General features: G+C 30.9%; 3 protein-coding genes across 5 annotated transcripts; 2 read left to right on the top strand and 1 right to left on the bottom strand.

The window, feature by feature from the left end:
- Positions 1 to 4967: 4967 nt before the first annotated feature.
- On the top strand, positions 4968 to 7521 carry LOC107937380 (protein POST-ILLUMINATION CHLOROPHYLL FLUORESCENCE INCREASE, chloroplastic). Of its 2 annotated transcripts, none has more exons than XM_016870251.2 (8): positions 4968 to 5317; positions 6055 to 6181; positions 6287 to 6371; positions 6466 to 6544; positions 6655 to 6768; positions 6837 to 6949; positions 7021 to 7131; positions 7223 to 7521. In XM_016870251.2, exons 1-8 carry the CDS (start codon positions 5242 to 5244, stop codon positions 7340 to 7342), a joined length of 825 nt encoding a protein of 274 aa, XP_016725740.2. In that variant the 5' UTR covers positions 4968 to 5241; the 3' UTR covers positions 7343 to 7521. The 2 variants fall into 2 exon arrangements, with proteins under 2 accessions (XP_016725740.2, XP_040952121.1); XM_041096187.1 differs by having other exon boundaries at positions 4991 to 5317; positions 6058 to 6181.
- Positions 7522 to 7783: 262 nt separating this feature from the next.
- LOC121218642 (phosphatidylcholine:diacylglycerol cholinephosphotransferase 1) lies at positions 7784 to 10137 on the bottom strand. Its single transcript, XM_041096188.1, has 3 exons — positions 9600 to 10137; positions 9225 to 9362; positions 7784 to 8237 (listed from the first exon to the last, which is right to left on the bottom strand). Exons 1-3 carry the CDS (start codon positions 9978 to 9980, stop codon positions 7950 to 7952), a joined length of 807 nt encoding a protein of 268 aa, XP_040952122.1. The 5' UTR covers positions 9981 to 10137; the 3' UTR covers positions 7784 to 7949.
- A 6210-nt stretch (positions 10138 to 16347) lies between these two features.
- On the top strand, positions 16348 to 21426 carry LOC107937388 (disease resistance protein SUMM2). Of its 2 annotated transcripts, XR_005915161.1 has the most exons (3): positions 16349 to 16615; positions 16942 to 19922; positions 20216 to 21426. XR_005915161.1 is itself a non-coding variant. In XM_041096185.1 (2 exons), exon 2 carries the CDS (start codon positions 16946 to 16948, stop codon positions 19649 to 19651), a length of 2706 nt encoding a protein of 901 aa, XP_040952119.1. In that variant the 5' UTR covers positions 16348 to 16701; positions 16942 to 16945; the 3' UTR covers positions 19652 to 21426. The 2 variants fall into 2 exon arrangements, 1 of the variants encoding a protein (XP_040952119.1); XM_041096185.1 differs by having other exon boundaries at positions 16348 to 16701; positions 16942 to 21426.

The raw sequence follows: 21426 nt of genomic DNA, 5'->3' as shown, positions 1-21426 counted from the left end.
ATCTCTCCCTTTTCTCGAGAAAATGGTTTGAGGTTTACAGTCGGATAATAATTTACAATCTGCATTGAAGCATGGGAGAGAAGGTTAAAAATACAACAGGAAGCGCCCGCTAAACAAGGGGTAAACTGTGACAGATTGAATGGGAGGACACGTGGCGAAATGGGTAGTGCTTTGAATTTTCTATTGGTTTTTTTTTTTATGTATATCAATATGGTGTGGTAGATGATGATGATTAGACTTTTTGAAGAGAGTGGATGGTAATGAGTAAATATTTGGAACCAATTTAGTGTGGGTTTATAACTCAATAATGCAAGCACTAAAATATAGGTGTGATTCTTTCCCTTTATATGGGACCATCAATTTAATCAAATTTTATTACATTAACTTCACCTTTAATTTCCAGTTAAAGTTTAACTTTTTTATTTTTACTGAATAAGTAGACAACTCTCCTTTTATCAGTTTATTTTAGTTCCATCCCTATTCAGATTAAGGATGGCAATAAAGTAGAATGGATGTAGATATGGTCAAATTCACCACCATTCTATAGTCGGTATACTCTACTTTTCCACTCTTTTGTTTCTCTATGCATGTATAATCTTAAAAATACAATAGATGCATCTATCTTTACCCTGTCACGCTCCATTTTAGTTTACTTTTTTATTAACTATTTCTAATATTTTCAACTTTTTCAAGTAAGCCTAATTTTTTAAAATTTTAAAAATAAAACATATAGATTTTTCCATAACACGTCATTATAATTTTACAAATAATTTCATATAATGGGACAGGACGAAGTAGGTTAAGAAACTATCATAAACCACTCTATACTCACTGTATAAGAAAAAAAATCACCCCAATATCCCACTCGCATCTACTTTTCAAAAATAATCGCTCTGTTCAAAATAGATCGATTCTGAATCTAATCAACAATTCAAATTTTGTCATAAACTGAATTCACCTAAATTCAAAAATATCTTATTCAAAACTCGACTCGTATAAACCGAGTCTCAATCTGAATGGATAGCTCAACTTCTAATCTTTTAAATGTAAGAAAGGAAAATACTAAACACCTTTATCACATTTTTAATTAGAAAAATATATATATAATATATAAAACCCCTGAAATCTGAAAACTTGGATTATCTTTTGTATAGATAGCTCAAATGGAGTTGCTTGACTAATCAAAGACTAATACTCCATTTTACTTCTCCTTTTTTTGTTTGTATTAGTGACTAATTAAAAGCTCAAATAAAGAAAAAGGTGACATTGTCTTATAAAATAGAGAGACTGTGGGGGTGAAAAGAACAAAGAGAGAAACACATTGACATTGGGAGAAGATGAAGTGAGTAATTTATTGAAAATATTATTAAAAATGTGGTCGAGGAATGAATGATAGCAGTCTCAAAGTCAGGTATATGATATGGGTTTAACCATTATTTTATTCATAGTTTTGATTGGAGGAATAAAGCATATGCATGCATTCTTTTGCTTACACTCAGACATTCATTCATTGCATGCTCACTTCAAAACCATGCTTTTCTTTTGACGTAAGCAAATGCTTCTGTTTTCTCTCATAATTAACTCTTAGTTTTTTGCAATATACTAATTATGTATATACTTTTTAATATTACCTATATAGAGTCTACATTATCTAAACTTAAAAAGGGTATAAACTATGTGTATCCCAACCTATAAATAAGAGGATAATGCGCTTCAGCGCACTCGAACCCACATTCTCCTACATTGGCAATCGAATAATTGACATTTTTAGGAACAACATCAACACTTAACCATTCGAAAAAAATATATATTTATTAAAAAGGGTTTGCTAAAATGACAATAATATGCTTGTTAATTTGTGTTAAATGTAATAATTGACATGAATTTCAAAGTAATAAAAATAATCACATCAACATGAAAAGTGTTTTTTAAGAAAAAAAAGAAAGACTGTTAGTGAACTCGAGAAACAAAACATGTTTTTAGCTTTTAATGTAGTATTTAAAATGTTAATTAAGCAGCGTTTGCATGCGTAAAATTGGCAATCGTGTCGTTTCTAGTGAGACTAAAGGTAATAAAGAAAGCATGCTTTGGTCTACAGATTACTGAATAATGAACCCCCAAAAACTTTTGTTTAAAGGAAGCACTTTTTGAAGGTGTTTCTACCAATGCCATTTAACGTAGCCTAAACTACTAAAACCATCTTTAAATTCTTTTTTTTTTATGGTTTTCGGTCGTGTTTAGAATTACCCATAATACGTTTTAGTGCACTCGAACTCACGTCCTCCTACATTGATAACAATATCCATGCCAATCGAGTTAAGATTCAATCGGCAAAATAAATATATTTATATATACTATAAATTTTTACACATTATGTTTTTCATTTGTTTTATGTAATTAAGTATTTCATATAAGAAAGGTAAAAAACATCATTATTTTGATTATATCGTTCCATTAAAAATCAAATATAAAATGATTTTTTTAATCAATTTAATGTTGAACTGACTCATAACACCGGAATCGGAGATTTCAATACATTAAAGTTTTACTAACTTTGTAATCAAATTGTTTAACTAAATTAAAATTGCATTTCAGTCCTTATTGGATGAAAAAGAAACCAATTTTTTTTTAATGAATATTGTTTGTGTCTTTATTGGCTTAGAAATTCCAAATGTTGGGGAGAGTGAGTCCTATAAAGTTGAAATCATGTCTTTTTATTATTCCATTGCTTAAGTTTTTAATGGTTTTCAAAACCCATGAGGTCATCCCAGCCATAACTTCCATTTTTAATAATTGAGAGCACTCATTGCTCTCTATATTCATCATATTATCTATTGTTTATGTATATGGTTTATTATAATGTTTGGCACTTAAATTTGATTTTAGTGTTCAAATAGGTACTTGAATTGGTATTCAGGTGTGTTTAAGTCCGATCTGACTCGAAATAAATTTTTAATAATTTTATATGTTCTTTTATTAAAACTTAAAATATAGCCAATAACTTAGCATGTTTTTATAATGTTTATATTATTATATTTACTTACCGATAACTGTCATTACATGATATATTAAACTTAAATATTACAATATTTAAAAGTGGGTCAAGCAATTTCAAGGTTGGATCCATATTTTAAATGGACTTAATTTCTTATGCTTAATATTTTTGTCTAAACTCTTCCTATTTTCAAATGAAATTTCATGCTTGAACAGATAACTCGACTCTTGAACATCTCATATACAGATGCGTATATCATCCAAACAAGTATGTCTATTAGAAAAAAATAGAATTCGGACACAAATATTTATTCTGACATAATTGTTCAAATAGATGCCTATTTGGTTAAGTTGTTAACTTAAAACTTGAAACCGATTTTAATTTTTTTAAATTTTTAATATTTTATTTAATTGAACTGGATGAATTAGTCGAACTGGTAAACCCATGGCCTAATCAGTTAAACCATCGGTTCGGTTTTAAAAATCTTAGTCAGAATGTTTGATTCTAACATATGCTAATAGGTGAATAATAAAATTTTGATTTGATAAAAACATTAAAAAAATAAAAAATTGGTTCAACCACCCGATTCCCAAGTCAATCGGTCTAACGGCATTTCCTGAATCGGTACCCTTGTCGATTTCATGCTAACCGGTCCAATTCAAATTTTTATGATTTTTAAATAAGTTTTATAAGTTTATACCAATTTTAATATTTTTTTACATTTTTTTATTATTTTAAGAACTCTAATACATTTTGTTAATTTTAAATATTTTAAATAAGTTTTATTAGTTCCATAATTTTTTTATAGTTTATTAGATTTATTATAATTTTTATAATTTTTTTATATTTTATAAGTTTAATAAGTCAATATCAATTTTAATATTTTTAATTTTTTTCTAATATTTAATTTTTTATAACTTTTTATGACTTTTTAGTCATTTTATAGGGAAATATTAAATTAAACCAAAAGATATCACGTGTCACCATTTGATTGATACATCAATTTATTTTAACGGTCAACATGGTCAATGACGGAAACTATTAACTAAAGGACTTAATTGATTATTTTAATTAACAGTAGAGACTAAATTGCGTGCGAATTTAAAACAGAAGTTTAATTTATTTTTTAAAATTTTCTTAAAGACTTTTTTGATATATAAGTCGTAATTTATATCATATGAAAATTAAATATATTATAATATAAATATTAAAAAATACTTTTAAGTTGTTACCTTTAGAAATTTAATAAAAGAAATTTACAATAATAGTAAAAGATATATAAATAAAATTACTAAATATTAAACAAATATTTTAAATTGTACAACTTAATCAACTATATCATGCATAAATCTCACATCCAAACCGAAAACTCCCCGGCCGAAGACCTCGATTTAATTGAATTGTGGAGTCGGGGGCATAAGCAAAATTCCATTACTAAAAAAGAAGGCTTACAAGAACACAGACTTGAAGAGAGAAGGTGGGCAGCCCAATCAACAAGACTAGGAACCATACACAAAAGACTGACTCCAATGGTATTTAGGATCAACAATTGGAGCTTGGTTGCCAATGCATTGGCACCATGTTTTGAATTACCATTGCCAAATATTGCAGCCTCCCAAGCTTTCATCACAATGTTCTTTTGTTCTAATTGACACCCCCATTAGTCCAAAAGCCAACCCCTTTCAATTGATTTAATAAAACTTGAATGCCAAAGTTCATAACTTTGCAAGAGCAAGATCAAGTTTTTATTATTATTGCAGTTTGAAAAGGTGAAAATCATAAACATTTTGAACTTTGACAACGATGGTGTGATTAAAATGATAATGGGGTTCTAAAGAAAAACTGGGTTTTACTGTGGGAAAAAAAAAGAAAGAGTGTGGATTGTAGAAAGAAAAAATGGCAAGGAGAAAAGGACAAAGAGAGAGATGAGGTGATAAGGTGCTGTTGTGTTTGATTACAAGAGATTTGAGATATGAAATCAAATAAAATCAAAGATATTTTTGTGTTACCCTTTTGTTTTAGCCCTTTAATTTTCTAAAATAATCTGCTTGTGTCATTTTCATGGATTAGATATTATTTTTCAGTTTTTCTTTTTTTCTTTTTTCCCCTCTTCATATATTTCTTCACTTCATTCTCCTTATCTAAAAACCCAAAGTTCTCCTCTTTTTTCACTATTCAGAAAAAAAAGAAGGCTATTAGTTCTCTAAGAAGTTAAAAACAATTGCAGAGAAACTGTGAGAGAAAAAATGGCTGCAAATGCTTCAATCTTTAGGTCTCCAGCTCAACCCTTTCAACCCTTTTCAGCTACTAACCGAGTGAGAGGTACAATGGGGCAAAGTTCAATCCTTTCCATTTGTTACTTATTCAATCAATCTACTGTTTTTTCTTTTTATGTTTCCTTGATTTTCATACTGTCGTGGTGGGATTTTGTGTTGTTTTTTTGTTCTTTGAGAAATTATTGTGTGGAAACTTGCTTAAGTGATCTTTTACTGTTGTTTGAGTTCCATAACTAGGCCTAGCCAATGGCATTTTTGCAGCTTTGCTGTTCCTTTTGATTAAACAGAAGCTAATTTTCATGTAAGAAAGATTAATTATTTCAGGGTTCATCACTGCAGCTCTTTGTTGTTCTCAATTTGACCCTTAATAAACTATCAAACTATCTTTCTTGATTTATTTTGGGAAATATATTGAAAAAAAAATGGAATTATCCAATCATTTTATCTTCAATTTAAGAGTTATTTAATGTTGAATCATGGTTTTCCCATGTTGTATTAAACATGACTTTTATGCATAAAGTGGCAAATAGGTAATCGTTGCTCGGACTATTCATTTTTCATAAGGTACTCTGTCCAACACACACAAATGAGGATATGGCCTCCAAGAATCCTTCAAATACATGGAAAAACTTTGAAAAACTGATTATACCCATGTCGGATATGCACCCGAGTCTGAGTAAACACAGTTCCCTTGCATAACCAATTTGAAATTATACCATTTGAGCCATACAATCCAAATACCATGCAAAATAGCTAAGAGTTTTGTATTTTTTTTTTCAATAGCAGCTAGTAGCTTTATGGGTGCTTCATTGCCAAATAAATCTCCAAAGAAGAAAAGATCAGCCAATATTAATGGGAAAGTGAGTGCTACTGCTACTGTTACTGCAAGTCCTATGCAAGAAATTAAAGAGTATGAACTCAAGCTCCCTTCTTTTTGGTTAAAGCATAAGTGCGAAATATAGAGGAATTTGCATGCCAAAGTTATATGTACCTCTCACTGTAAACTCATCAACAGGTATCCGCTCCCTTCGTGGGCAATGTTCGAACTAGGGAAGGCTCCGGTATATTGGAAAACCATGAACGGTCTTCCTCCGACCTCTGTAAGTTCACCATTTCTAGTTTTTTATATGCTGCTTAAGCTACTCTTGTAGTCTGCTTTTTTTTTCTATAGAGATTGCCTTTTTTTTATGACAGGGAGAAAAGTTGAAGCTTTTCTACAATCCAGCAGCAAGCAAACTCGCTCCGAACGAAGAGTTCGGGATTGCTTTTAACGGTAATTTCTCATACCCTTTACCCCCCAAACGGGTAATTGTTGATTCCCACAATTTGGTTTCCATTCCCGAGCTCAAAATGACTAGAATCCGATGAAATCTAACTCTGCAGGAGGTTTCAATCAACCTATCATGTGTGGTGGTGAACCTAGACAAATGCTAAAGAAAGCTCGAGGCAAAGTTGATAATCCGATATACACCATCCAGATATGCATCCCTAAGCATGGTTTGTGTCTATTTCACGAATTCGATTTCCTTTTTTCAGGAAATTTAACTCGATCCTCTCTTTGGCAGCTGTGAACTTGATCTTCTCATTCACAAATGGAGTTGATTGGGATGGTCCTTACAGACTCCAATTCCAAGTTCCAAAAGCATGGCAAAACAGACCGATCGAATTCTTTAACCAGGTATGAGTACAAGGATACGATGTTCCGAGTTCTCGATATACATTTCGTACTCACTCGTATTGTTGTTGCAGGGTTTGGCAGAGGAGCTGAGTAAAGAAGGTGCATGTGACAGAGCAATATTTCCAGACACAAGTATTGTTGTGGATAGATGTGCTATGATTGGCAACTTGTCTAAAGAAGGAGTAAGTTTTAAAAAAAAATTGTTTTATTTTATGGTCTTTTTCAATGTTCGATTTATGCATGAACTCCATGAATGAAACATCGCTTTTACAGGGTGATCGATGCAGTCTTGATTGGGTTCCTGGATGTATGGATCCTGGTTCACACTTATATAACCCTTTGGCTAATGTAGATGATGGAACTTGCCCTATTGATTCTGATGTTGAAGAGTAGTGGTCATACACCTGCATTTCATACAATGTAATATTTTAATTATTCAGTATAGTTTTCTTAAAGATTAAAATGTGACCATTGTTGTATAGAATGTAGCATTAAGCATGAAGATATATTGAAAATGGGAAAATTTTCCCCAAGTCCCTCTTATAAAAAAATCATTCGAGGTTATCCCATCATTCACTTGAGTTTGATTTGCCATAATTTATTCGATCATTTTCTAACAAAAAAATGTGTTGAAACCATAGTTATCTGAACCGAATCAGATTGACCAAATGGATCAATTGGACAATAAACCAAGATACCTGTCCAAAGCTCAGTACGAACTAGTCCAATTAGATTAAAAACTGATTGAACCGATTTTTATTTTATTTTTATTTTTGTTAATCTTTAATGATTTATTTAACAAATTATTTAAATTAATTAGATCAATTAAACCGATAAACTAAAGACTTAGCCGATTCAATTATTGATCCAGTTCTGAAAAACTTGGCTGAAACTGAACATTTAAAAACAAAGTTCATTTGGCTACTACTACTAGACTATTGATTACATTACACTACCCCATTTTGCCATTTCTAGCTTTTTAGCCTAACTTCATGGTACCTCAAGCAACTGCAGGTTTTCTCCTGCTCTCTATATACTTGGCCGCGAGCGAATCGAATAAAATCCCGGCACCGACGCCGACCGCCAGATCGATCGTGTAATGACCCCTCGTACCGAGCAATCTAACGGCTTGAAGTACATTGAGTATGTCAAACAACCATGCCAATTCCCATCTCTGCATTCGCCTCATGTCTAACGAAGCGATCACCGATCCGGCAACATGGCCGGAGTAGAAGAGGAAAAACGATACGTTCCCCACCGGAAAATCCATTCCTGACCCCACAAATTCCTGCCATTGATGAACTCTTATAATCATATATATGTATATCAATGTTTTGATATCATAACATTTCAAATCACAAAAAATAGAGGGGAACAGGAAACGATTTGCAGACCGATCGGGTAGGTCAGATTTTGATTAAATTTTCAACATCCGAACTGACCTCGAAAAAGGAAAACTCCATGATTCCAGCTGATTCCGACCCAAAACAATACATATTATAAAATCTTATAAAAATTTGCTTAGTTAAAAATTAGAAAATCATAAAAAAAATTAATTAAAATATATAATAATTGTAATAATTTAAAAGAATGATATTTGGGTAAATTGACCATTGGAGTTTGACCCAAACTCTAAATCTAAAATTAAAATTAAAATATTAAAAGTCTGCTCATTTAGGTCGGAATCCAATGGCTTGAGGTTTTTTTTAATGGGTAAATATAACTTTTAGTCCCCAACTTGATAATTATGTTCATTTTGATACCTGAATTTTTCCATTTTTGCTAATTCCAAATCTCTAAACTTACTCCAAAACTTGATAAAGTATCACTTTGAAATAAGTATAATGTGGTACAATCTCATAGTGTTGCGTTATAGAATTTTTCCACTCCCAAGTTCAACTATCAAATTTAGGTGTCTAACTATCAAAATAGACCTAATTGTCGAGTTTAAATACCAAACTGGGAAAAAAAAATTGTGTACCAAAGTGAACCTAATTATTAAGTTCAGGGACTAAAACTTATAATCACCCTTTTGTAATCCCTAGTTCAAATCCAGGGAAGAGCAACCGGGTTGCCATTTTAATCATTTGATCCATACTAGGGAGCGTGAGCACCGTGGGTGGTGGCAAAACACTTTGAAACGGCGGTAAGTTGCCAAAATAGATAAATACTAATGACAAAGCTGCGTTACACGGCGCAGCAAAAATGAGACTACCCGGCGGCGGGCGGCGGGCGGCGGGCGGCGCGTCATAGAAAATAGATTAAAGAATTAAACCTGAGGTAATGGCAGCTGCGTTGTGTAACCAAGAATCCCACGACACGTAAACATGAACAGAGCAGAAATTGTCGCCCTAGGTCGACCTTCAACTACCCATGTCCCTATTATATAGACTGATTGCATCGCAACAAATACCTACAATAAATATAAATATAATCAAAGTTCATCAGACCATTAATCTAAGCACAAATTAAGGGATTTCATTTACCTAATTTGAAAATGTTTGAAAGAAAAAACAATGGGGTTTATAAGTTTTTAGCATGCAAGCAAGAAATTGAACATAAAAACAAAACCACATTGGCTTGTTCTTTAGTATACTTAGATCAGATCAAAGTAAAGGGGGAAAAAGTTGAACATATTTAATTAAAATACCGTGTTCAGAGCAGCTAAAAGGGAATTAAGTTCCGGCCACGAAGCCAAGGCGCGGTGGAAAGATCGTGTGACGACGAACCCCAGATCATACGGCGGGGATGAATCCGGCACCATTCGGAGCGTGTACTCCACGTATATGAAAAACAAGAACCACGCCGCGAAAAAACAGGGTAAGCGGTGGTATTTAGCGACGTAAACGACGTCGTCGAGTGTCCACTTCATGAACGATACTTTCCCGTTAGAGATGTAACCACCATTGCCATGATTCACGCCGGTTTTCTTAGCAGCTGTACCGTTGACCTTGCCGTTGGATTTGGGGGAACGTTTGAAACCGGGGCTGAGAACGGTCGTCGTGGCGGCGGTTGCCTCGGCGGTCTTCATGGCTGCCAGTGGTGTTCAACGAGAAGAGAGATGAAAAAGAAAGTGACAATGTTTTTTGTGAATAATTTGTGAAAGAAATAAATAAAAAAAGGGGGGGAAATTATAATGGCGGGGTTTCCTAAGAATTGTCGATGAGAAAAGCAATCCTAGAAAACATAAAAGTCATTTTTTTTTCTGTTTAAAATATTTATTAATTTTAGGGTAAACTGCACCTATGGTCATTTTTGTTTACCTTAGGTTACGTTTTAGTCACTTATGTTTGAAATGTTACGTTTTAGTCATTTACGTTATCATGTTGTAACATTTTAGTCACTGAGCCATTAACCGTCGTTAATTGTGTAACGCTAAGCTGACGTGGCACGTTAAATCATCATTTCAAACAAAATTTTAGGTTAAATTATACAATTGATCCCCATATTTTTTTCGTTTTAAGTAATTTAATTTTTTTTGTTTTATGTTCTTTAAACTTTCCTCTTTTTTGCCCTTCTCTTTTGTTTCTCCCTTTGTTTTCATATATTTCTCATTTCTTTTAACATATTAGGAAGTCAAATTGGCAGTGAAAAAGGAAGTAGGAAGTCGACTGTCATCATTTGCCTATAACCAAAACCCATAAACCCATACCATGCTTCTTTCTTCACTACCAATTCGACTTCCTGGTATGTTAAAAGAAATAAAAAAAAGGTAGGAAAATAGAGGGAGAAGCAGAAGAGAATGGAAAAGAAAGAAAAGAAATAAAGAAAGTTAAAAGAACATGAAAGAATTAAATTGCTCAAAACGAAAAATTATGGGGACCAATTGTATAATTTAACCTAAAGTTTTTGTTTGAAATGATAATTTAACGTGCCACGTCAGCTTACCATTACACCATTAACGACAATTAACGGCTCAGTGACTAAAATGTTACAACATAATAACGTAAGTGACTAAAACGTAACATTTCAAACATAAGTGACTGAAATGTAACCTAAGGTAAACAAAAGTGACCATGGGTGTAGTTTACCCTTAATTTTATTATGAAATTATTTAAAAAAAACAAATAATGAAATTTAGAAATAATTATGCATGAGATTCCAAATTAGTTTAATATTTTTATCATATGTTTCGGAATATTGTCTTTTTCTTATATATTAACTAATTTGAAAATTTTTTAATAAAAGGTATAATAATAAGTTTAGTCCTTGATATTTATATTTTTTTGTTAAATTATCATAATTTTTAAGGTGATTTTGATTATTAACTTTTAAAAAAATAAAATTATTTTTAATAAAAATTAAATAAAACATTAATTTTTCTAATAATGTTAGTGTGATAATGTACACAACAAAAATCCAAATGTATTTGATATTGGCATGACATTATTTATTTTATGACACTTCAATAAGTAACTTAAAAGCATAAAAATATTCAAAAAATAAAAAAGTCAAAATTCATAAAAAAAAATAAAAAAAAAAAAGACATACAGCATGCGTTGATTGCCATGCAGGATTTTATGTTTAAAATTCTCATGCTTTATTTCATTTTCAACCCTTTTTTTTATTTTTAAAATTTGTTAGTACCGTCTGATATATTGACGACATCAACAAATTCTTAAAAAAAAACAGATCATAGCTTAATGATTGAGGAGAAAATTGGGTAGTGCCGTGACGGTTAACAAATACCCATTTTCGTAAATAATTTTTTACTTGCCTCATTTTGATAGATAAAAAAATAATTTAATTATTTGTATAAATTAATGACAAAAAATTTAAAAAAAAAATGACTAAATTATCTGAAAGAAAAAAAACTCCAAAAATAATTTTTCTTTTATCATATATTTATAAAGAAAAAATAGCAGAAAAAAGTGGGTGTGATGAGTCTTAATTGTAACATTTATTTCTTTTGGTGGGGTTATTCTTAGTTATTAATGATATGTTTGATTGAATGTAGGATTAATGCAAGTCACATTCATAAAGTTGAGGACCAAGATGTTAAATGTGTATATATATATATATATTTAAAAAGATTAAGCATATGTTATTAATTTCAAATTATTATATTGTATAATATTAAAACAGTTAAAATTAAATTAAATTATTGAGTTATAATATAATTATATTAAATTATCGTTTTAAAATTTAGGTATTTTATTGTTAATTGAGTATTAGGCTCCGTTTGTTTCACTGAAAATGACATTCAGAAAATGATTTTTGGAAAATAATTTGCTTTTCTGGAAAAGTTAATATTTTCTGGTGTTTGGATGAATCTGTGTAAAATATTTTCTATTGTTTAGTAGATTTCTTAAAAATATATCATAAAAGTTATTTTGAATGAAACAAACATACATTTGAGATTTCCTTATTTTTCCATTATTTAATTGATTTTATTTTATCTATAATTTTATATTTTACATTGTTTTTGCTTATATTAAAAATATTATATTAAATTCAGGTTCATTACAATGTTATTTTTTTAATTACATAACTACCAAGTGGGTATTTTTTATTTAAAAACGTGACATTAACAAAATTGACAAAAAAAATTAACGATGTCAACAATTGAACTTGATTTTCAAATTTGAAAAGGAAAGGGATTAAATTCTTGAAAATAAAAGCACAAATACTAAATTGCAAATCTGTGAAGTGTACACAGCCTTATGACATATTTTAACCTTTATACTACAAAACATTTATTATTAATATATGTATAATTGTAATAAATATTTAGTAATATTATATGAATAAATATAAATAATTAAATATGTATGTTTAATAATATTGAAAAATATAATATTTTTAAAATAAAAAAATAAAATTTATTATCAATATAAAATTATCTATAGAGGAATTCTTGTCCGAAGAATGGCTTACGCATTTCAAAAGAGTAAGTCATTTTACAAGAAAATGATTTATTTTATGTTGACCTGTAAGTCAATTTTCTTTGACCAAGCTGTTTTCCGTGAACCAAACACAGGAAAATACAGAAAATATTTTTCGTAAAATCTTTTACATGATTTACATTAATATGGTTGTTAATTAAATGAGCAGGAAATTTTGGGGTGTTAAGTATGTTGAATGATGGGCAAGTTTGATTTTAATAAATTTAAGGAAGGATAAAGGTAGGTAAAATTAGAGGAGAATTTGGTAGAATAGAAAATATAATGCACCAATAAATGTAACTAAATCATATATTAATGTCTTTGTAAATGGATCTCCATAAGTATATTCTCAGGTGTCCAATTAGATTCCTCAACTGTTTCATTGGATAAAGTCCTTTCATTCCAAATTTATATTTTAGTATTCAATGAACAATTTTTAAAAAGGAGTGTTATTCTTCTTTGAAAAAGACAGTTGTTTGGTGTTGAAAATTTGTTGCTAAAAACTTGTCATCATAGGGACGAAATTAGAAATTTAAAATTTTGGGGAATAAAAGTCAAAAATTTTGCTTAAAAGGGTTTAAATTGTAATTGAGGGACTAAAATTATTATTACTCCATTTAGTTAAAGGGAGACAAGGTCTTGGTTACCCTCTAGCTATGCTCCTAAAAATTACATAAATGCCCTTATGACAAATAATTATTAAAGATAGTGTACCATAAAAACTTTAAAAAGTATAAAACTATATTTAATATAAATTATATTTTTTAAACAGTAAATATTAACTCTATTTTAATTTAACTTTATTTAATTTTGTAATAATATAAAGACTAAGTTAATCATTTAATAATTAAGAAACTAATTTAATTAACTAAATCTCTCTATTACATTCACTATTAGAAAAAGTATATGATTTCATAGTCCGGCCGAAATGATATCTTCTCAGCGATATCAACCAATAAAAATGTAGCACGTGACATTTTTTTATTATTTGATATCATATATTTTTTAATAAAATAAACAAAATTAATAATTTAAATATAATTTATTTAAAAAAAACCCTTATTAAAGGTGTAGATATATTATCTTATTGATGTGAATACTTTTGGTTAACTGCTTTCTTTAGGAGAAAGATATTAATAAAAAATTAGAGAATTTGTCATTTTGTCAAAAACTGATATTATATCAAATATATAAGCAAACATTGATTTGTTGATAGAAACAACTCAAAATAAATTAAATAAAATATTTTATATAAAAAATATTAATTTTAAAACAGATTAAATAAAGAAATAATTAAATTAAGAATTTATTAATAGTAATTTGAAATAAATAAATGAAATAGTTGTAGGACTTGGACCATCCCTCTACTCATTTTTTTAAAATATATATATATTATAAAAATGAGTAAACTAAAAAATAAAATAAAAATGGAGCAGATCATGATAGGCAAGAGTGAAGCTAGAACAATATTTTAGAGGGACCAAATGAAATTTTAATTTTTTATAGCATATATCTTTATAATTTTTAAAAGATTAAATCGAATTTTTATAATTTTAGAGTGGCCAATATATAATTTTATATTTACTAATTTAAAATTTAAAAAAATAAAAAATTTAAATAACAATTTTTCATTTTAAAGGAGTCCAGAGCCTATACCAACCCCTGAATCGCGTATGATTTCAGGAAAGGCACCAAGAAAGGAGGTGATTAATTGAGTTTGCCCAACAAAGTTGTACAAAATTAACTATATTTATATTACATAAGAAAAAAAACTATATTATAATATTTTGATAAATTATTATATAAATAATTAATATGTGTCAACACATGCATGCAAGAAACTCACAGTCTTCAAGAAAACAACAGTTTTCAAAATTAAAATAATAAATAAATAAATAATGGGATGGTGGTAGGTAGGGTTATAAAGAAAAATCTCTTGAAAAATTAGCAAAAAATGTATGGTGATGGTTGAGTTGGAAATTTATTTTTCCAACTGCTTTTTAATGTTTTCTTTGATTTATGGATTTTGTATAAATAATATTTAATTTGAAAATTAATTCTATATAAAAAATAATCATATTTTATTAAATAAAAATAATATTTATTAAATGAAGTTATATTTCTAATTTTTTTTAATACAATGATATTCCAAACATAAAAGAGCTTTAATCTAAAAAAATTTATATTCGAAATAAACAAAATTCGATATAAACTTAACTTAATTCAACCACCCAATTATCATCTACACTTGCTCCTTACCTAATGATGGTTCCAATGGGGTTATAAATATATTATTTTTCTCTTCTTTTATTTATTTTTAAATTTATTATTTCAATTTGATAAAAAAAAGTAACTCTAAAAATAGTCGCTTTTATTTGTCTTAAATTACATTTTAGTTATTTATATTTGAAATATTACGTTTTAATCATTTACGTTATCATTTTGTTACGGAGTAGTCACTTTGCCATTAAGATCCGTTACCTTCTTAACGAAGAGTGTTTTATCATTTGGGTGATTGATTCTTAGTTTAGTTGACATTGACATTATTACCAATGCAGGAAGACGTGGGTTCGAACGTGTTGAAGCACATTTATCTTCCTATTTAAAGGTTGATGATGGGTAATTCTAGTTTAGATTTAAGCAAGTAACATTATTGTTCGGTTAAAATATGTCATAAGTTCTTGTACTCCTCATAAAATTGGAATATAGTCTACATACTTTTATTTCTAGAAATTTAGTCCATCTACTTTTCGGATTTTAAAATTCAGGTCAACTATTAACATTGTTAAGAGTATTTTGTTAAATGTAGGTTCATTATAGTGTAGTGTAACTTTTTTAGTTACATTGCTACCAAGCGAGTATTTTTTAATTCAAAATTTCACACTAGCAAATTTAACAAAAAAAAGTTATCAATTGGATTTGAATTTTGAAATTTAAAAAATAATATGACTAAATTCCTAAAAACAAAATTATAGGGATTAAATTTTAAATTTGTGAAGAGTACAGAAACTTACGACATATTTTAACCTAAAGTAATTAAAATTATGTGCAAATGCAACACTGGCTTTATAGTCTATTGGCTAAAATATGATGTTAGTTTCTATACTTTGATAAAATTCGAAATTTAATATTTGTATTTAAAAAGTTAAAGATTAAGTACACTGAAGATTGGACTCAGATTTTTAAATTAAAGAAATATATTAAAATTTTAACTTTTTAAAGTATAAGGACTAATTCTCAAAATTTATAAAAGTATAGTGATTAACAATTTATTTTAAGGCAAGCTACACAGATAGTCATCCAATTATCAACAATTCTATTTTAGGCACCCAAAATAATAATAATAATTTCAATTTAGGCACTCTTATTACATAGTTGATTCATTTTGGTAACTATCTAACATGATATTTTTTTGACACATAAACTAATCCTTAGATGCCACATGGCGCAATTTACCATATCATAAGTGTTGTGTTGTATGTAATAATTCGTATACAATAATTAAATAGTTGAAATACCCCTCCCCCCATTAAAATCTAAACTAGAAAACCAGCTGTGATCCAATTTCATAAAGAGAAAAGATGGTAGCAGAGGAACCCAGACAAGTACCTAAGCTAGCGTAGAGCTGAAGTGCTGCTGAACCAAATAACTAAAAATTCCAGATTTCCAAGCAAGCCCGATCGATTCAAATTCCAACTATCTTTCACCAGAATTCTGCTACTGCATCTGCTCCAACTAAACAAAAGAGTCGAGACCAGTGCTAATTTGGTGGATCTAACCGGTCAGTCTTCGACCCACAACCTCTCTTCTTCGTATCTTGCTCCATCTTTGGCTAAAAAAGTTAGCTACTTTGATTTCCTTCTCTGGGTACACACTCTGTGAATCTGCTTGCTTTGGCTTTACTATCCATAACGAAAGCTCTAATGGTTGAAACCCCATCTTCTTTAACTTTATTTTATGTGCATCCTCTTCATAACTGTGGCACAACCGCCTTCGACCTCAATCTGTTGAAATCCCTTCTTTAACTTTATTTTTAACTCATTCACAAACAATTCACTTTGCCTCCACATCTCATTTCTTTCCTTTATTTTATCCTTCATTTACCAGAATCATGGTCAATTGCTGCTCCGTGCAATGGAGTTTCGAGAATTTCCTTCTTCGTGGCTGGGATTTCATTGTTAGCCATGCTAATTATGTCTGGAAGCTTAAACAAACTCTTCCAGCTTTATCTGCTGCTCTTCAAGAAATGACGGCACAAAGAAATGACGTGCGAAGGCAGGTTGATCTTGCAGAACAACGACTATTGAAGCCATTTGAGCAAGTTCAGCTATGGCTTTTAAAAGCAGAAATTATGATAACAGAGGCGCAAGAATTGGTTTCAAATGGTCCTCAACAAATGAATAACTTGTGTCTCGGCGGCTGTGCTTCCAAGAGCTGCCTGTCTAGCTACAAGTTTGGTAAAAAAGTGGCCAAAATGCTTCAAGAAATAAGCCATCATAAGAGTAAAGGAGCTTTTGAGAAGGTAGCGGTGAATCAGCCCGCAGCTTCAGTGGTAGTAAGACCTGTAGAGCAGGCGGTTGCTCTGGAATCCACAATCCAAAAGGTATGGGGTTGCATCGTAGAAACAGATGTGGGGATCGTTGGCCTCTATGGCTTGGGGGGCGTTGGCAAGACAACAATCTTGACCAAACTCAACAACAAGTTTAGCACCACACCAAATAATTTTGATGTTGTTATCTGGGCGTTGGTGTCTAAAGATTACGATGTTGGAAAGATTCAAGATAGGATTGGTGGAAATCTTGGGTTTTCAGATGACTCATGGAAGCATAAAAGTGTTGAAGAGAAAGTTGTAGATATCTATGGGGTCTTGCGCAACAAGAAATTTGTTGTATTATTGGATGATTTATGGGAGAGGGTGAATTTGAACCAAGTTGGGATACCAAAACCAAGCCAAGAAAATGGTTCCAAACTTATTTTCACTACACGGTCTTTGGAGGTATGTGGTGAAATGGGAGCTCGAAAGAAAATCAAAGTGGAGTGCCTGGAATCGGAGAAGGCCTGGGAATTGTTTCAAAACGAGGTTGGATATGAAACTCTCAACAGCCATCCAGATATTCCAAACCTAGCTAAAAAAGTAGCTGAAAGGTGCGGTGGGCTGCCTCTTGCACTAATTACAATCGGTCGTGCCATGGCTTGCAAGACAACACTTGGGGATTGGAAATATGCAATTGAGATGTTGAAGCGATGTGCATTGTCAAAAATGGAAAATGAGGTATTTCCGCTTTTAAAATTCAGTTATGATAATTTGCCTAATGCCACAATGAGAAGTTGCCTCCTATATTGTTGTCTACATCCTGAAGATTATTGTATTCCGAAAAAGAGATTAGTGGAGTATTGGTTTTGTGAAGGGCTATTGAATGAATTTGATAGAATTAGTGAAGCTCAAATGCAAGGTGACAATATTATCAGCTCTCTTCTGAATGCTTGTTTATTGGAAAATGGTGGTGTAATAGATGGAGAAGATTGTGTGAAGATGCATGATGTGATCCGTGACATGGCTTTATGGATTATACGCCAATTCGAAGCAACAGAGAATAATTTTTTTGTAAAAGTAGGGGCTCAATTATTTGAAGAACCAGATGTTAAGGCATGGGAAAGCGCAAAAAGAATGTCAGTGATGGAAAATAAGATTGCGGTTCTCAAAGAAACACCCAATTGCCCTAACCTTCAAACCTTGTTTCTTAGCCGAAACAAGTTGAAAGCAATCAGTAGTGGCTTCTTCCAATGTATGCCTCATCTATCTGTTTTGGATTTGTCAACAAACTATGAATTACGAGCATTGCCTAAGGGAATTTCGGAATTGATTTCACTAGAATGTCTTGATCTATCCTGGACTGGTATTGAAGAGTTGCCAATAGAGTTGAAATCGTTGACAAAACTAAAATTGTTGGACTTGAGTTGTATGTTCAATCTCAGAAAAATCCCACAACATTTGATATCTTGTTTTTCCAAGTTGCAAATATTCAGAATCTTGACGTATTCTAAAGATTATCCTAATGAAGATAATGTTTTGAGTGGGGGTAATGAAAAGCTTATAGAGGAGTTGAAAGGTTTACAACGTTTGGACATACTAAGGATACAGATAAAAAGCATGTTTTGTCTAGAAAGATTTCTGAGCTTTAACTTGTTTCGATGTTGGACCCAAGCACTAGAACTTGGTGATTTTAGAGAATCAGAAGTGTTAAATGTTTTATGCTTAGAAAATTTGGAGCGTTTACAAACACTACACATCTCCAATTGTAAAAGTATAAAGGAGATAAAAATGGAAAAGCTGCATTCCTTGGTTTCTTCAAGTACTAATTATACTTCATACTTTCACACATTGAGTCAAGTTCGAATTTTTTGCTGTGACAATTTGAGAGACATAACTTGGCTGATTCTTGCTCCAAATCTAAGGACTCTTTCTGTTATTGCGTGTGGAAAAATGGAAGAAATATTGAGTGGAGGAAAACTTGGTGAAGTTGCAGGTGTGATTGGAATTTCAGACCCTAAACCATTTTTGAAGCTTGAAACACTTTCCTTACAGTTGCTAGTGAAATTGAGGAGCATATACTGGGATGCTCTACCCTTCCCATGTTTGAAACTTATTCATATACTGAAATGCAAAGAACTGAAGAAGCTTCCTCTCGACTCAAACAGTGCAAAAGGGAATCAACTCAGAATTGAGGGAAGCAAAGGTTGGTGGTCAACAGTAGAATGGGAAAATAAAGCCACTCGAGATGTTTTTCTCCCTTCTTTCAAGTCTCCTTATGAATGAGATGTAAAAAATTGCAAAATGGAAAATTTGATGACAAAACAATCAAAACCATAACGTGCGCCAGTAGTGGTTTTAAGCTAGACAAGAACCTAAGCTAGAGCTGAAGCAAATAACCGTCACAGCAAGCCTGACTGATTCAAATTCCAACTATCTTTCACCAGAATTCTGCTACTGCATCTGCTCCAACTAAACAAAAGAGTGGAGACCAGTTCTAATTTGGTGGATCTTCTTCCACCCACTACATGTCTTCCTCGTATCTTTGGCTAAAAAGGTTAGCTACTTTGATTTCCTTCTCTGGGTATACACTCTGTGAAGCTACTTGCTTTATCTTTACTATCCATAATGAAAGCGCTAATGGTTGAAACCCATCTTCTTTAACTTTATTTCATGTGCATCCTCTTCATAACTGTGCCACAACCGCCTTCCACCTCAATCTGTTCAAACCCCATCTTCTTTATCTTTATTTTTCATTGGCTTTTCCACATTACCTAATTTTATTTTTAGCACAATTCACTTTGCACCCGCATCTCATCTGTTTCCTTTATTTTATCTTTCGTTTACCAGAATAATGGGCAATTGCTGCTCCGTACAATGTACTTTCGAGAATTTCCTCCTCCGTGGCCGGGATTTCTTTGTTGGTCATGCTAATGATGTCTGCAAGCTTAAACAAACTCTTCCATCTTTATCTGCTGCTCTTCAAAACCTCACACATTAACACAAACACTCAACCACTAAACTAAATTGACAAAATTTTTATAATCTTAACTCAAACACAGTACGTGAAAGCTCTTAATTTCATTAAACCAAATTCTTCTAACCTGATTTTTAAGATGTGACAAACAAGTAATTTATTTTTCATCTATTTTGATTCCCTATTCACTTGGGAGACCAAGAGAGTTTGATTCGATTTTTATTAAATTTAGATTGATTTTGGTTCGGTTATTATTTTAAAGTATATTTGATTTTGTTTGATTCTCAATTTACATGTTAAATGCAATTATCCTAATTAAACTCAAATTTATTTTTATTTAACTCTTTTTATTTTTTTTCTCCAAGTTGTTTGCTTCTTATATCTTGTTTTGCGTAGCGGCGATGTCAATCTCTGGGTTGGTTATCACTCGTCTTTTTTTCTTTCCCATCAACACTTTCTTTCTTTTTTCTCATTCATTACACACGTATTCTCTCTTCTTAATTTGCATATTTATTTTGTGGATATTTTTGTTGTCTTCACAAGTTGTAATAGACAAATGACGGTGCTTGTGTTAAAACTCCACCGGTCATCAATAGTTTTTCTTGGAAAGTGGATGGCTTTTCGTCAACTTCTTAATTTATTTTTGTTTTTAGGTTATTTCAGAATAATAAATGATTTGATGTGTCGATTTTGTTTTAAGTTTTATTTGGTTTTTGTTTGTTTTTTCATTGTTTAATAAATCTTCAGTTTTAGGAATTTTTGTTTGCTATTGTAGCACGTTTTTTAGTCTCGTGTATGCATGTAATCTTAGTTTTACAAGTGTTTTTAGGATGATTTTATTGTCGTCCTCTCTAGTTTGGTAAATACATAATTCTTTTGACGATTTTTGCTTGCCACTTTAGACTATCCGAGGCTGATTTCCTTATCGTATTAAGTGTTTGTAGTCACTCCAGATATGTCATGCTTTAGTTGTGACAAAACCAATTATCAACGTGTCATAATATTCTATTAATGCTAAGGTTGAAGTCTTTGTTGTGTTGATAGAGCTTATCCTTCATCATCTACGACGAGTGTTTACTTTGAA

The sequence above is a fragment of the Gossypium hirsutum genome, chromosome D06 (assembly GCF_007990345.1).
Source record: "Gossypium hirsutum isolate 1008001.06 chromosome D06, Gossypium_hirsutum_v2.1, whole genome shotgun sequence".
Lineage (NCBI taxonomy): Eukaryota > Viridiplantae > Streptophyta > Magnoliopsida > Malvales > Malvaceae > Gossypium > Gossypium hirsutum.
The sequence above is the reverse complement of the archived record's forward strand: the minus strand, read 5'-3'. Positions and strand labels throughout refer to the sequence as shown.

What these genes read in the sequence shown, in the direction of transcription:
- LOC107937380 (XM_016870251.2), top strand. Translation starts at nt 5,242, where the DNA reads ATGGCTGCAAATGCTTCAATCTTTAGGTCTCCAGCTCAACCCTTTCAA. An exon ending in AGCTACTAACCGAGTGAGAG is followed by an intron (nt 5,318 to 6,054) that starts GTACAATGGGGC and finishes TTTTTTCAATAG; the next exon opens with CAGCTAGTAGCTTTATGGGT. An exon ending in GATATGCATCCCTAAGCATG is followed by an intron (nt 6,769 to 6,836) that starts GTTTGTGTCTAT and finishes TCTCTTTGGCAG; the next exon opens with CTGTGAACTTGATCTTCTCA.
- LOC107937388 (XM_041096185.1), top strand. Translation starts at nt 16,946, where the DNA reads ATGGTCAATTGCTGCTCCGTGCAATGGAGTTTCGAGAATTTCCTTCTT.
- LOC121218642 (XM_041096188.1), bottom strand. Translation starts at nt 9,980, where the DNA reads ATGAAGACCGCCGAGGCAACCGCCGCCACGACGACCGTTCTCAGCCCC. An exon ending in TTTTAGCTGCTCTGAACACG is followed by an intron (nt 9,363 to 9,599) that starts GTATTTTAATTA and finishes TATTTATTGTAG; the next exon opens with GTATTTGTTGCGATGCAATC. An exon ending in CGCAGCTGCCATTACCTCAG is followed by an intron (nt 8,238 to 9,224) that starts GTTTAATTCTTT and finishes CATCAATGGCAG; the next exon opens with GAATTTGTGGGGTCAGGAAT.